General features: G+C 43.4%; 1 protein-coding gene across 1 annotated transcript in view; it reads right to left on the reverse strand.

Moving 5' to 3' along the window:
* LOC306989206 (transmembrane protease serine 9-like) overlaps positions 1-16,779 on the reverse strand; it is a 43,199-nt gene that overhangs the window by 10,764 nt on the left and 15,656 nt on the right. Inside the window, exons 6-15 of the mRNA XM_079594652.1 lie at positions 14,079-14,224; positions 12,300-12,534; positions 10,779-10,906; positions 2,943-3,221; positions 2,313-2,408; positions 2,073-2,205; positions 1,675-1,796; positions 1,264-1,542; positions 1,051-1,143; positions 815-950 (exon numbers count right to left, since the gene is read on the reverse strand). Of these exons, the coding sequence (XP_079450778.1) occupies positions 815-950; positions 1,051-1,143; positions 1,264-1,542; positions 1,675-1,796; positions 2,073-2,205; positions 2,313-2,408; positions 2,943-3,221; positions 10,779-10,906; positions 12,300-12,534; positions 14,079-14,224 (1,647 nt within the window). The remainder of the gene's footprint in view (positions 1-814; positions 951-1,050; positions 1,144-1,263; positions 1,543-1,674; positions 1,797-2,072; positions 2,206-2,312; positions 2,409-2,942; positions 3,222-10,778; positions 10,907-12,299; positions 12,535-14,078; positions 14,225-16,779) is intronic.

Raw genomic sequence — 16,779 nt, forward strand, 5'->3', positions numbered from 1 at the left:
ACATATCTTAAAATATACTAGTGCCATTGTTTTGTCTCAATATTCACACCAGTAATGTTTTTTTCCAAGGCATATTTTTAAAAGCTGCTTAAAATTCCTAATTGAACTAAGGCCTAATCCTGGCTTAATCTAAACCCTGTCTGTGAAACCGGGCCTAAGTGATTAATAAGTTAATCGTAGCCGGACATTAGAGGGCCTAAGTTAATCTTTTTAAATTTTGGATGAAAAAAACCCACCAACAAAGACTTCTGCACAAATCATGTCAATTAAAAAGATTCAAAACAGCAAATCTTAATATATGGGGGAAAGTTTTCAGCACTGATATATTTCACCAACAATAATCATTACAATTATTAAAGGTAAAAATATAATTTGTTGTTTAGGAAGTTGCATTCAAAAATCTGAGGGCACACGTGCCAGTTTGAATGTACATTCTGCTATAGATATGGTTGCATAATGTTTTCACCAAAAACAAAGGTATCACTTATTTTACTATATAAACCAAATTGTCAATGTAAATGTTACATCTACCAGCTAGAGTGCCCTTGATTTTCCCCAGAGGGCACTTCCTCCCTTTTCTGATTACTGACACCGGTTTCCCATTACCCCTGTAAACTCTGCCCATAAGCCCACTCATTGCGAAGTCTTGCCTAGTGTCATACTGCATTTCTGAGAACGCCTTTGGTTTCACCCTGCTGACCTGTCTCTTGAGGATTTTAAAGAAACATACAAATGCATGTTTTGAGACACCAATTATAAAATTAGACATCTGAAACTGAGATGAATGGCACATTTCATTAAGACATATCTTTACCATTTTTTTCTGATGAATTGTTGACACGAAATACCCATCTACCCGTGACGTTGACATTGCTTGTGTACGGCAGGTTTGTGATGTCAGGAACAGGAATTGAGAAGAAATTGGTAGAGCAAATTGTGTCGTATCCAGACTGTTAATGAAGAAAACACAGAAAATAAATCCATTAAATCCAAAACATTTCACACAGCTAAAGATCATAAACTATTAGCACATTTTCCACACTGCTTTACCTCTGCAGCATAGGTGGAGGTGATATCATCATAATTCATGAGTGTGAATGACATGTTTTTGCCAGACACCAAAACCACTTGAAAGGTCGACTCCTGAAAATAAAGAGAATTACTACATAAATACAGAGAACATGGGATTCTGTTTCCTTATCACACATTTTTGTGCAAGAAACTGCTCTCATATTATTTCAATCTAGCTAAAAAGAGACTTACTGTCCGCCTGTATCCATAGTACGGTACTTTATCCCACGTTGCAATGAAAACCCACGAGGCAGAGAAGTTCAAGTTGGGGTAATATTGGTTTATGTCTCTAGAGGCCCGATTCAAGAGATGACCATCAGTTACTTGTCGGTAAGAGATGTTTCCTTTGCGTGTAATGTCAATGTCTGTCCACAGCGGAGCGATGATGTCTCTAGTCGAGTATGCAGGAAAATCATACTGATACCACTGGTAAAACGGTTCTTCAAAAGTCAAGTGCCCCTTGTTATTCACCTGTTATGAGACCAAAAGCTCAGTCATCTGGACTTTCAAGTAACATTCTTAATGTGTAATATAAAGCTACTCGTGTTGTTTCAATAAAACTAAGATAGTGTACAATGTTGTGAATGTGACAATGCTGCTTACGTATAGTTGATTATAAACAAGTCCAAAGTAGACAAATGGCTGCTCTAGAGTGATCAGTGGAGAACTTCCAAAATACTCAGCAGGGTTCTTTGTATCCTCATCTCCATACGGGTAAAAAATTCCTGCCATTTGAAAAACGAACATCCTAATATTACATTGTAAATGATTTAGTGTTTATAATGGTTGAGTGTTTTAACAAATGCCAACTGCAAAAATCCCTAAATTAAAATTTTACTAAATGTATCAGGGACATTTTATGCATGGTTTTCCAACAGCTTAGAGCAGCTTTAAATTCATACTTATTACACTTGTTATGAAGATTTTCTACTTCTTTTGTAAGTTTTAATTGATCTGATTTGACTTTCAAAAAAAGTCATTGCACAGAGTCAGAGGATTACCCTCTTCAGGTCCACCATCAACACGGAATGCCCAGCGTCCCAGGACATTGACATTGCTGGAGTTGGACAGCTTATTTTCATCAGGCACAGGGATTGAGGAATAATTTTTTGAGTCTATTGTGCCATAGCCAGCCTGAGTAGAAAAATCTATCATCATAATCATCATCAAAAAAGCTTTATGGCGCAAAGTTCTCCAATATTATCTTAGTGCCAGAGTTTAGAGATCTAATTCTTTCTAACCTGAAACTGTTGATCCGTAGAGGAGATATTCCCGTAGTTCATCATGACAAAAGACAGAGAGCCACCAGAGACCAAAACAACTTGAAAAGATGAACTCTGTTACAGAAAAAGAAAATTATCCTTATGGCTAATAGACAGAGAGTCATGCCGTTTTTATTCTCGATTAATTCTGCAGTGCCTTAAAACATTTTTTTAATCTTTTTTTTTTATTTTGTGCTTTGATATACATAATCTTTCCTATTGCTTTTACCCAAATATTGAAGCAACGTTTCAGTGAAATTTGTTGGCAAAAATGTTCATTGTTTATTGAGTTCACTGCTCACACAGAAGCAATTTTCAAACCAATCAGCTTTCTGTTTCTGATTTTGCCTGAGAAATTTTGCCAAGCAATGGTAAACGTGTAACGTTGGTGAAAATCAAAAAACAATGGCGAGAGGAGTTTTAAAAAAAAATCAATAAAACCCAAAGAACCATGAATCCAGAAAGAAAACACAAGGAATCATGATCAAAGTATCAGAACTGCGACATCCAACGTATAATATATTGGAATTAAATCGATATACCCCAAATAATTTGAATAGTGCTTGGAACACAAAAATACTTTTACCATTAACATATAGGCTGGCTTACCGATCGTGAATTGTTAAAATATGGTACTTTATCCCAAGTGGCAATGAGCAGCCATGAGGCAGTGAAGTTCAGACTGGGAAAATACTGGTTTATGTTGTTTGAGGCTGCTAGTAAGAGTCCGCCTCTGGTGACCTGACGATAGGAGATGTTTCCAGTGACAGTGTTGTCCATATTTGTCCACAGTGGAGCAATGATGTCTCTGTTGGCTTGCGACAGTGAATAATTGGATACCGGCTCTGAAAGAGGCTTATTGAATGTCAAATGCCCGTTGTTATTAACCTGAAACAGAGATAAAATAATATTATAAAAGAGATTTGGGATAAAAGAGATAAACACAACTTTCATCCCACTATACAATAATCCGCCTAAAAAATGCTGGGTTGTTTCAACCCAATTTTGGGTAAAATATGGAAAAACCCAAATGTTGGGTTAAAAATGTAAAAGTCTTTCTAGAAAAACAAAACAAAACAAAACAAAAAAACATATTCTTGGGACCGTGTGTGAATTTGTTTAACAAATTAGTTTATGGAATAGAATAGTTCCTGATGCTGATGCATTAGAGCTAAAATTAGCATCAAGCTACATAACACAATTTAAAAGATTAATATTACACTTTCACTCAAAACTCACTTTAAACCACCATCGAGTGTTGTATTAACTTCTGATCGCAATAATGTGGATTTTAGTCATATAATGTTGTTGAAATATATTATATGTATAGTCTTTTATATGCAGCTAATCGCTACACTTGTTTAGCATTTATAATGTATATTTGTTATAATGTAACAAAAAGCTAAAGTTGTTTCCTTTCGAACGGTCACTTCGTATTGCGTAGCTATACGCAGTGGGGAAACTCCCTTTCCTCGATTTACTGAAGCTTATGTAAAACGCATTTGCAGCTGCACAGCTAGCACATTGAGCGTCTGACTGCTCATAGGCTGTGCTGCCGGATCCAATGGCGTGGACGGGGCTTGGCCTTAGCCTATAATAGCCCCACAAATTCGCCATTATAGCAGATATAACTCCTTCAGCGACAACTCCACGTCTCTGACTGTGTTTACTGAACTTCGCCGTCGGACAAGCCCTTTCAGCCTGAGCAAGCAGCATCTTCAGCAGATTACGCCTTTCAGCCGTTTTCTCCTGACGCCGTCTCACCTGTGGCTATCCGGCGACGACACGATATCCTTTTTAATATCTAACGGTCTTAACATTGTGCGAGGCATTGTTCCAAATGCCTCGCTCATCCTGTGCCACGTGCAGAGGCAAGCTGCACGAGGCCTACGAACACGCGAGCTGCATATCATGCCTGTGACCTCACCACTCAGAGAATGCACTCTCGACCGGCGGATGTGTGGCCTGCGAGGGCATACCCATCTCCGTGCTGCGGACTCGGCTAGCTCTCTCCCGAGACGGCGGCGCCGCGTCACCTGCGCTTCTTTTTCCGGCACTACTTCAGCCGAGAAAAAAGAAGCGCCTCAGCCAAAGGCACCCGGAAAGCATGGACATCAGTGAACGCACGCCGGCCACATCCCCACGTGCTTCATTGTCGCCAGAGCAATCACCATCACCGGTCCTGTTCGCGGGAAATCAGTGTCCCCCTCCCCCCCCACCCACGTGGCGGGCCTCATCTCCTTCGGCGGATCCGGTGAACACGACGGCAGCCTTTCGATCGAATGGCCGGGCTCTCTCGACCCCATCATGGCTTCCCAGGCAGAGAGCAGCGTGTCAGCGACCACGACCAACTACGATGCCGAAATGCTTCGGATCCTAACCAAGGCCGTCGTGGACCTTGAGGTCGAGTGGTCCTCGCCCGAGGAGCCCCCTCAAAGCCGGCTGGATGGCTGGTTTCTCCCGGGGCGCCAACTGGCCCCTCGACACAAGCCGGGGAGCTGAGGAGCTGACCAAGGCGTGGCGCGCACCTTACTCAGCACGTGTGGGTTCATCGGTTTCCACAACGCTCTCCTCCGTGGACGGCGCGGCGGGAAAAGGGCTATGAGTTGTTGCCGCCCCTTGAAAAGGCAGTGGCCGCTCATCTGTGCCCAAACACAGGTTAGTTGGCGAGCTAGAGCTGTTCATCCGAACAAACCCTGCCGAACCACTTCAGCCCTCGCCGGACACGCGTATTCCCCCGCCGGTCAGGCTGCGTCGGCCCTGCACCCGATGTCCGTGCTGTAGGTCTACCAGGCCAAACTCGTCCAATCCATGGACGAAGCTGGCCCGGACCCTGAGGCCTTCCACGATCTCCGAAGCGCCACGGACTTAGCCTTGCATGCTACCAAGGCAAGCTTGGTCGTGCTCGAGCGCCACCTCTGACGGGTTTCTCAGAAAGGTACACTGAAGCACAGAAGGCGTACCAGGCCATGCGACACTTCTTGCCAAAGCGCTAGAGCTCAGCGTCCAGCAGACCCAAGCCAGCACCGTCTTCGACGCAGAAAGCCAAGCCGACGAAGCAGGTCTCTCAGCCCCGCCCTGTGGCTGACGCCAGCCGCGTTCTGCGAACCGCTTCCCAACGCCCCGGCGCCAGGCCCCGCATCCCAGCGCCGTGCTCGATGCGGTGCCGCCGAAGTCATCCTAGCGGCAAAGGTAAAGAGAGAGGGCTCGTGTCTCACGCTAGCCGGACCACCCTCAAAAAGACCTCAAAACTTCCCACAGCTCCCTGTTCAGTTCAGGCGGCTGGGGATTTTATTATTGTAAACAGGTCCGCAACAGTGAGCGCGTCTCTACAAACAAACGCCGTTTTCACAGTGACCCAAATAAAGCACAAAAAGAGTATGTTTCACAATCACAACTCACGGGTTTACGGTCCCCCTGCACCAGGTGGCCCCTTCCCTGTTGTAACACTGACTTCCCCCCAGGCGGAAGCTGGTACAGTCAGTCCAAAACTCAGTATGTGCACAAATCACAATTTAAGGGTATTAGGTCCCCATATGTTAGGTGACCCATCCCAATCAGTGTGTCGAACCCTAGCCACACGGGTGCTGGCCTGGCAAGCCATCCCCGATGTGTCGAGTTGGGTCATAAACACTATAAAGCAAGGAAAATCGCTCCAATTCGCTTGCAGACCCCTGAAGTTTCAGGTGGTAGTCGAGACTTCGGTGAGAAGCAGTGCGGGTCATGTGTTTCGAGTCGAAGTGCTGAATTTATTAGCAAAAGGGGCGATAGAGATAATCCCCCCGGCGCTAAAGCACTCGAGTTTCTACAGCCGCTATTTTCTAATTCCGAAAAAAGACGGCGGTCTCAGACCCATTCTAGATTTAAGACATTTGAACAAGGCTCTCATGAGACGGCCCTTCAAAATGTTAAAGGAACACTCCGACTTTTTGGGACTTTAGCCTATTCACCTTATCCCCCAGAGTTAGATAAGTCCATACATACCTTTTTCATCTCCGTGCGTGCTATAAGTCTGTTTGACGCACCCACTGCTAGCCTAGCTTAGCACAAAGACTGGATGTAAATGGTTGCAGCTAGCATACTAATCCAAATAAGTGACAAAATAACGCAAACATTTTCCTATTTACATGTTGTGATTTGTATAGTCACAGAGTGTACGAAAACAAAGTCACATGAGACACAGAAGGCAAATTCTCTGAAGGCGAAGCACTGCTACTTGGGCGGATTGATAACCGCAGCACCTGAGACGCGCCGGTGAGGAGCAGAGAGTTCGTTCAGAGTTTGGGTTACAGAGTCAGCAATTTATAAATAGTAAAAGCGTAGTTTACAATCGTGGATTTTCGCTGTATTGTAAAGAGCTGTGACAATAAACAGGGGAGACCAGGTAATACCATGATGTTTCATAGAATTCCAACTAAAAACGCTGACCGGATGAAGAAATGGCTACTTGCTCTGGATATTGATCAAAACACACCTAATGAGATTATCAAGGGACATTATGTTTGCTCGGTACATTTCACTGAGGACGACTATTTTCAAAAAATGGAATTTGCCACAAGGACCATGAAACGTGTGCTGAAGGATACGGCCATCCCATCGATATCACATAACTTACAGGACAAAGTGGAGCGGCTGCGGTAAGTGTTCCGTTATATTTTTAAATGTTTAGCCTAACGTTACTGTAACAGTGCCATTAGCTAACTTAGATCTAATGTAACGTTAGTGACACTATTATATGAATAGGGTGGTAACTACTATTGCAGTTGTTTACGGGCTCCATGTATCCCCTGTAATGTTAGTATTGTTGCCTCGAACGCGCTCTGTCGTCCCAGTAACACTTGAGCGGAGCTAGAGGTCACGTATAGTCACGTTGGTTTTGTTGTCAGAAGAAACAACGGCGCGTCTCAGGTGCTGCGGTTATCACTCCGCCCAAGTAGCAGTGCTTCGCCTTCAGAGAATATAGTTCCCAGTATTTATACGGTTAAAATATGTCTGTGTCTCATGTGACTTTTTTTTTTTACACTCTGTGACTATACAAATCACAACATGTAAATAGGAAAATGTTTGTTTTATTTTGTCACTTATTTGGATTAGTATGCTAGCTGCAACCATTTACATCTAGTCTTTGTGCTAAGCTAGGCTAGCGGTGGGTGCGTCAAACAGACTTATAGCACGCACAGAGATGAAAAAGGTATGTATGGACTTATCTAACTGTGGGGGATAAGGTGAATAGGCTAAAGTCCCAAAAAGTCGGAGTGTTCCTTTAACTATCAAACATATCCTCGCGCAAGTTCGCCCTGGGGATTGCTTTGTCACAATGGATCTGAAAGATGCACACTTTCATATTCAGATAGACCCTCGTCACAGGCCATTCTTGAGATTAAGGCTTATCAATACATCGTTCCGCCGTTCGGTCTGTCATTGGCTATCAGGGAGTGCGCGTTCTAAATTATCTCGACGATTGGCTGGTGCTAGCACAGTCGAGAACCGAGCTTCTAGCGCACAGGCATTTGATTTTTGGCCATTTACAATGCCTGGGTCTCACAATCAATATCAATCAACCAAGAGCAAACTGATCCCCAGTCAGAGCGTTGTCTTTCTGGGCACAGACTCGGTGACGATGACAGCGCGGCTCGCGTGCACGCACCCCTCAGGAAATTTCAGAAACTTCTCGGTCTCATGGCAGCAGCATCAGCAGTACTCTGAATATGGGTGCGGATATGCTCTCACGGGGCAACACTCTGCTTGGCGAGTGGTCCCTGGACCCACAGACGGTCAGTCTGATATGGAGTGTGTTCGGAGAGGCCGAAGTCGACCTTTTTGCCTCATGAAACAACACTCATTGCACGGTGTTCTTCTCGAAAAGCAGGGAAGCATTAGCCCATCCCTTGCCCAACAGCCCTCTTTATGCTTTTCCCCCGGTTTCGATGATTCCACAAGTCATCAAACGGGTCAGGGAGAGTGGATGCCCAGTCCTTCTGGTGCCCCTTTCTGGAAATCCAGACCGTGGCATCCGAAGCTGGTTCAGCTATCAGACACAGTCACGTGGCCTGTTCCAATGCGGAGAAACCTTCTCTCTCAGGTGAACGGGACAATATGGCATCCCCGACCCGACTTATGAGCCCTCCATGTATGGCCCCTAAATGGGTACCCAGGGACCTTCCTGAGAAGGTCTTAAGCACTATCTCTGAGGCTAGGGCCCCGTCTACTCGGCGCCTGTATGCTTTAAAATGGTCAGATTTTTCCAGCTGGTGCTTGAAAAGTCGTTGTGACCCAGAGTCATGTGAGGTACCTGTGGTGCTCTCCTTCCTACAGGAGCTGTTGGACGCGGGCCGTTCCCTGTCCACGCTCAAAGTGTATGTGGCAGCCATTGCAGCGCATCACGCTCTGGTAGCTGGCCAGTCACTAGGAAGAAATGAACTGGTGGTTCGGTTTCTGACCTCCTTCGGTGCCTCCCTGGGAACTATCCACGGCCATGGGGGCTCTAAAGGGTCCGCCCTTTGAACCGCTCCAATCGGTTGACCTTAAACCTCTCTCGCTAAAGACTGCTCTCCTGTTGGCATTGGCATCTATCAACAAGCGAGTGGGGGATCTGCGTTGATTATAAATCTGAGTTTGGAATAGGTGACTCCAAAGTCACACTCAAGCCCAGGCATGGTTATGTACCCAAAGTGCTCTCAACGCCGTTCAGAGCTCAGGTTATTACATTATTGGCCCTTCCCCCTTCTGCCGAGGATGGGGAGGTCAATCTTCTCTGCCCTGTCAGAGCACTGAGAATCTATCTGGAGCGTTCTGCATCTTTCAGACACTCAGAACAGCTTTTTGTCTGTTTTGGTGGCCGATTCAAAGGTGATCAGGTTACTAAGCAAAGACTGTCTAGATGGATAGTGGATGCCATTTCTATGGCTTATACCCCTCAGTGGGTCAGGTCTGCCCCATAGGTATTAAGGCCCATTCGACCAGAGGCATGGCTTCATCATGGGCTTGGTCGTCGGGTTTTCCCATTCAAGATATTTGTGATGCGGCCGGCTGGTCCTCCCCTTCCACATTTATGAAGTTTTATATGGAAGTGCCTTCTCTTCAGGCGAAGGTGTTTTCGGTATAACTAAGGCCTGACGGTGTCTGGTCTTGTCTAATACTACTGTGCACAATCACATTCATATATTTATATAACCCGCTCTGGCTGGTTATAAATCCCCATACTATATACCGACGGTGTCGAGGTTATTGGGTATATTACGTCAGTAGTATTACTGACACATATATATTATTCTAGACCTGACGGTGCCTGGTCTGTTATTTATATATATATATATATATATATATATATATATATATATATATATATATATATATATCAGTTATCTATGGTGCAGCGTTTTACAGGGCGTCCCCACTGCGTATAGCTATGCAATTCGAAGTGACCGTTCGAAAGGGAACTATTCGGTTACTATCTGAGATAGGGAACTAGTATTGCGTAACCGACCGCACCATGATAACCTGGACAGTTGTCGCTTCAGTCGTTAAACCTGCTATAATGGTGAATTTGCGGCGCTATTATAGGCTAAGGCCACGCCCACGCCATTGGATGTGCAGTTTCGGCAGCACAGCCTATGAGCAGTCAGATGCTCAATGTGCAAATGCATTTTACACATAAGCTTCAGTAAATCGAGGAAAGGGAGTTTCCCCACTGCGTATAGCTATGCAATACTCGTGCCCTATCTCAGGAAACTGAGGTTTCGTTAGTAACCGAGTAGATTTCTTTCAACAAATGGATCCTGTATGATCTGTTTTATTTCGGATTCATTTAATATGAAGTTTGCAATTTTATAAAATGTATAAAATGCAGTTTAAAACTAAAGTTTTTAAAATAATTAAATAAATTAATAATTACAAAAAAGATATAACATTATAAATAAATATAAATGATACGAAAAGACCATGTAAGAATGAGAATTCTTACATGTACAATTTATTATGTCATTTCTGTAAAAGCTGAAAAAAGTTTTATTGTTTTTATGATTATTGTTATTGAGACAATTAAACAATCAATTCAAAAGATTATTTCAAAATTATGATTTTAATTGTCTAATATTGAAAATGTCAATGCCTTTTGAGGAATAAATGAATGCTTTAAAAAATGTAAACACATCAATCTGCAGAAAATAATTGCAGAAAATCCTCAAATCCAGGTGAGCAAAGCTTGTTGCGTTACACCCAAAAATGACTTGAGGCTGTAACGGCTGTCAGAGGTGCTTCAACTGAGGTAATGCTCTGAATACTTATGTCAGTGTAGTATTTCAGCGTTCTTTTTAATACATTTATCATCGCAAATCTGTTTTTTGCTTTGTCATTGTGTGTTATGGAATTTTGAATACCTTCTGAATGCAATGTACATACACACATACATACTGTACACACAATTTATAAAGAGAATGTGCTTACATAGGTCTGTCGATAAACACGTCCAAAGTATACAAAGGGTTTGTCCAAGAATACTATTGGAGAGCTTCCATCATCTTGAGAGGGATTCTTTATGTCTCCATTTCCAATTGGGTAGAACAGGCCTGAAACTATATATATATATATATATATAAACATACACTTAAAAATGACATGAAGTGGCTGAAATTTCGATCTGTTACTGCTTACTACACAATTTTGGGTAAACTTTCACTTTAATCCACACAACTTTTAATATTACAAACATATATGTAAAATAAACACTTCCCGAGTTTAATAAATGCTGTAAAAAATATTGTTGATTTTATTTCATGCTAGCTATACTTCCACTAAAGCCGGGGACACACTTAACGACTAGTTGAAACATTCTAAGACTGAACTGAACACACTTACAGAATGTTTCCTGTCATGAATTATGTGACTGTTGTGAGCATAGTTATCATATAATTAAGGCTAGATGTCTCGTCCGCGCTGCTGGCCAATGGAGGTTGACGTCCGCAAACGGCGGCCATCTTGCCACAGGGGGCTCACTCACTTGTGACATTGTGTTTTAATGGTGCATGTACTATTTAAATAACCGGATTTTCAAACGGTTTGGTTTGTTATAAACGTCAGAGATGTAGTTATGACACTGATACATATTGAATTATAGCCATGTTAATAACGTTTGTAAGAAACCAAACCGTTTGTAAATCCGTCAAGATTTCAGCGAGATAAGAGGATTTGTGTTTGTGCTGATCACTCACCTTACTTCAGATACCAGAGCTCGCCAGAAAGCTTCCCTGTGACAAGATGGCCGCCGGTGATGCCGTTCGAAACTCCGCCGTAAGACATCTAGCCTTATATGGATGTCTATGGTTGTGAGGTCCTCAGTGTTCCTTTTTTGTTTCATGCCTGTCACATGTTCTCATTATTGATTTGTTAGTTTCACCTGAACCTTGTTAAGGTGCCTATTTAATACCCCTGTCGTCTTGAGTTTTTTTTCTCAGTCTTGAGTTGACGTTGGTGCAGTCCTGTTGACTAAACCTGTCCGTGAGTTATTCTCAGAGTATTTTTTCCTGTTATTGGTGCTTGTTACTGACCTGTACCTGCCTGTTTCTTGGAATACGAGTTTGCCTCCTGCTTCTGGATTATTCACTGATTCTGACTGATATTGTGGACTTTGACCTTTGCCTGGATTGTTACTTTTGTTTTTGCCTGTTCCTTGCTGGATACTTTTGCCCCACTTTTCAAGTAAAGCCCTTGAACAGAGTTATTGCCTCTGTCTCTGCATTCTGAGTCAAAACACCTGCTATGCAGGAGACCCGGGTTTGATTCCCAGTCGGACATAACAGTTTCCAATGACTGGAGCAGATTTTAAACACGACTGTGAACACCGACTGAACACAACTGACTCTGAAATCTTGAAAGTATCAAATTACATTCATAATCAGCCTTACAGTCATAAAGTGTGTCCACGGCTTTACCTATAGAACCCGTTTTGTTCCCTGTTTTCACACTTACCCATCTCTTCTCCATTGCACAGAAAGCTGCTGTCCTTATCTTCACCATCAGATTTAAAAGTCACAAATCCAATGTCTGGTCCATTAATATTTTCCAAGATCCAGTTTTGGAATACGGATACTCTAGCATAACCGTCGGGTGTAATTCCAGTGCCGCAAGGAATCCCAAAATTAGTGATACCAGCTAAGATCCATACAGAATCCTGCTTACACTGTAATGGACCACCAGAATCTCCCTAAAAAAATGAGAGGAACTTGAATTCGTATAACATATTAATTTGAAAGATACCACATGAGCTATATTAAACATATATGTTGTCTGAAGAAAGCTTCCCGGAGGAGAAAAAAAAGAGAGATCTCTTTAATATCTCAACTGTTCCTCAGACAGAAATGAGGTTACTTTAACATGAAATGGAGACTTTAGCTTGAGACTCCTGCTTCTCACACGTGTCTCCTTTAAAGTTTTAGAAGAGATCTCAACCACATCACATTCTGTGCTCAGATTTTGCAATTCTACCATATAATATATATTAATAATAAAATTGTTAAAGGATTGAGTCATAAGACATTCAAAGTGTCTTTCAGGAAAGAAAGCAAGCTCAGGGTTATTGTTCCTGTAGTAACTTCTGTTAGTCAGTTTTGATAAAAGCATCGGGTACATTTCTGTTTCCAAAAACAAATGAAGTTCCCTATCCGCATAAACTGTACAGGTCTATTGTATGTCAGCAACTAAGAGTAATTCTACACCATTTCACTATTAATATAGGCTCTGAATTTATGAATGTTTTTTTTTTACTTTTTTTTTTACTTCATTTAGTGCCTTTTAAGTGAAAAATAAATATATTAAAAATGTATTTGAAATACATTTATTTTATGCTAAGTATACATACTATAGATATATTTACATTATGTACTTAATATAAATACACTGCAATTGTACTTTTGGTATACTAAATTGGAACAACTCATTTTGTACTTAAGTTATTTATAAATAGTGGCTAGATTTTAATAGAAGTCCAACTACTTAAGTAGATTTGATTGTGCTAAAGTGGAACTATTGCAAGTATACTTTAGGGACACTTTAAATATCTTGCATTTAAAAACTGATATTATACAGAGGTCATACTATCCTTACTAATAGTGACATTAAACACATTTTAGGCTTAATATCAAGAAATGTGCATTTATATATGAGACTAAAATATGAGAGCTCCAGAGTCTCTAGCTAAGGAGAAACATCTGAGCACAGTGTGTGATGCTGTTGAGATCTCTTCTGAACCTTCAGAGGAGACAAATATGAGACCACCCATCGGATGCCCATTTTCCAAAAGTTGGTATGATTCTTTAGGGTCTTCATGTAAAGTTTGTAACATACTGTTGTTAATATTCCTCAATGGTTGTGTAAAACAACACCATTTTTACCTCCTCAAAAACAGCTCTGTTCACAACGACCCGTTTCGGTGCATGTCTCTTTAAATGATACGCAAATGTATATATCATATGTATTTATATCATATAAGAGAATCACCCCTTAGTATTCTGACTAGAGTACTCCTGTCAGAGCCATAGCCTTGTGGGCAGCGACATCGAGACACAACTGCACCTCAGGACAGGTGTGCGAAGCACTGATTTCAGGGACAATATTAAGTGATATTAAAGTACAATATGGTCATGCTGGATCTGCTTCATAGCTGTGCATGTTAAAGAAAACCCCTTGAAAAGTTTCACAATAAATCACAATCATGAATTCAACAATGCTGTGGGAACTGTTGTAACGTACATAACATGTTCCTCTGCCCGTCTCTCCTCCAGCACAGATCATTGTCGGAGTGATTGTTATGTCCCAAAATGTAACGTCTTGAAACCTGCAGTCACACTCCTTATTCCCCACCACATTTACCTTCACCTCCTGCAGAGTTCCATCACCTAATTGTCATATCAAGAAACAGGCTTTTAAGACATTCTGGTGAAAATATGGATCACTGTATGATACACTTGCAGTACAGATTTAAAAATAATAATAATACGATTAAAATAAATGTTAATTTAATTATCTTGCCATTAAAATATATTTAAGAACTTTTAATTCCATGGATAACAGAAAACAACTTCCATGAAAAATAATGTCACAAATGTCATTCAGGAAGGGCTGACTTTATATTTCTGTTAACAAAATGTGACCGTTGTCTCTTGCATATGAAATGCATACAATGTGTGACTACAGTTTGTCAATTGGAGTTACTTCAGTCTATGAAATTAGTCAAAATTAGTCATATTCATGTGAACTTTTGTGTTTATAAGCTGATGAGTCAGCAATGCAATGGAAAAGGGAATAGTAATGGTATAGGAAACTGATGAACAAATCTGAGATAAATCTTAAAGGGCACCTATTATGCCCCTTTTCATAAGATGTAAAATAAGTCTCTGATGTCCCCAGAGTGTGTATGTGAAGGTTTAGCTCAAAATACCCCACAGATTTTTTTTTTACAGCATGTTTAAATTGTCATTTTTGGGGGGCTGAGAAAAACGCTCCGTTTTAGTGCGTCTCATTTAAAAGTTAATGAGATGCGGTTCCACGCACAGGGGGCGGAGCCTAACCAGCGCCCTCAGAGCCAGGACAATCTTATCTATGAAAATAGTAGGATTAACTCATGCAAGCACAATTATCAATGAACTTGATACATGTTGCAAATATGTTTTATCCATGGCTTTCAACTTGCGTGTGCAAAATTAAAAATTTAATGAATGTGTTGTAGTGACCCACAAGGAAGTCTGAAAGAGACATTCACCAGGGACTGTACCTTTAAGGAAGGGGAGGTTAAAATGATGACGAGTTCCGGTTTTGACGTTGTGTTTTGGTTTTGATATCACTCGCAGTACTGGTGATAGTTTATATTGAAGTGGATAGTAAAGTTGACTCGACGCATCTCCGTCTTTTGTCTCCTCACTTACTGCACTCCACATTTGGTGACCCCCGACGCGAGTTGAACACGGCTGAATTATGTCTCACAACGACGGTGGTGAAAACGCTGCGGCCGCGGTTAATGTCTGCGCTATCTACGCAGCCACCATCAAGTTACCGGACTTTTGGCAGCACAATCCACGGCCGTGGTTTCAGCACATCGAGGCACAATTCCAGCTGAGAGGAATAACACAGGACGTTACAAAGTATTTCCACGTGGTAGCGGCCTTAGATGCCTCGACAACGGCCAGGGCTAAGGCGCTGTTAGAGGCTCCTCCAGCTGACGGCAAGTACGACGCGCTTAAAACGTTCCTATTGAGCCTCTTTGAACTGTCAGAACTGGAGAAGGCAGACCGCCTGCTGTCCCTGAGCGGCCTGGGCGACAGCAAGCCGTCCGAGTTAATGGAGAGGATGCTGGCGGTGCTGGGTGCGGCGGATCCCTCATTCCTTTTCGCCCACATATTCCTGCGGCAGCTTCCAGCACCCGTGCGCACCGCACTGGCTAGTTCCCCCCTCCCTTCCTCCAGAGACTACCGAGCACTGGCTGTGGAGGCAGACAGGATTTTCCTCACCAACCGACAGCAGTTTGTCCATGCACTGCTGCCCACCCAGCGCACGTCTGTTCCACCCTCGGAGGACGACCCAGACACTGCAGCTGCTGTGACGGCCCGCCGACAGCGTGAGGACGGGTGGTGTTATTACCATTCCAGGTTTGGGGCCAAAGCCAAGCAGTGTCGTCAGCCTTGCAGTTTTGGAGCCCAGGGAAAAGCCAGGGCCGGCGCTCATTAGCAGCTATGGGCGCTGGCCGTGACTGCAAGCTGTTGTTCATCACTGACACCATGGCTGGCGGGCACGGCCCCCCAATGGACGCCGCTAACGGCACGCCCATTCGTACCTATGGCACGAGGCATGTGGAAGTGTGTTTCGGCGGGCGGCGTTTCGGCTGGGACTTCGTCATGGCTGCTGTGTCTACGTCGCTCCTGGGGGCGGATTTTCTCTGCGCTTATAGGCTGTTGGTGGATGTTACAAACTGCCGCCTGATCGACGCCCTCTCTTTTGCTTCGTACCCCTGCACACTGGGAGGGACAGGGGCGCTTTGTCTGTCAAACACGCTGGCCAACGGGGACCTGTATCAACGCCTACTTGCTGAGTTCCCTGACATCACCACGCCCACGTTTTCATCGGCGGTGGCTAAGCATGGCGTGGAGCACTACATCACCACGGTGGGCCCCCCAGTCTACGCACGAGCCCGGCGCCTCGACTCTGCCAAGCTCGCTATCGCCAGGGAGGAGTTCGCCACCATGGAGCACCTCGGCATCGTGCGCCGCTCCAACAGCCCGTGGGCTTCACCCCTGCACATGGTGACCAAGGCTGATGGCGGATGGCGTCCCTGTGGAGATTTCCGTCGCCTGAACGACGCCACCACACCCGACCGGTACCCAGTGCCGCACATCCAGGACTTCTCCGCCCACCTAGCCGGCGCCACCATTTTCTCAAAGGTGGACCTGGTGCGCGGTTA

The sequence above is a fragment of the Phoxinus phoxinus genome, assembly GCF_949152265.1.
Source record: "Phoxinus phoxinus genome assembly, chromosome: 21".
Classification (NCBI taxonomy): domain Eukaryota; kingdom Metazoa; phylum Chordata; class Actinopteri; order Cypriniformes; family Leuciscidae; genus Phoxinus; species Phoxinus phoxinus.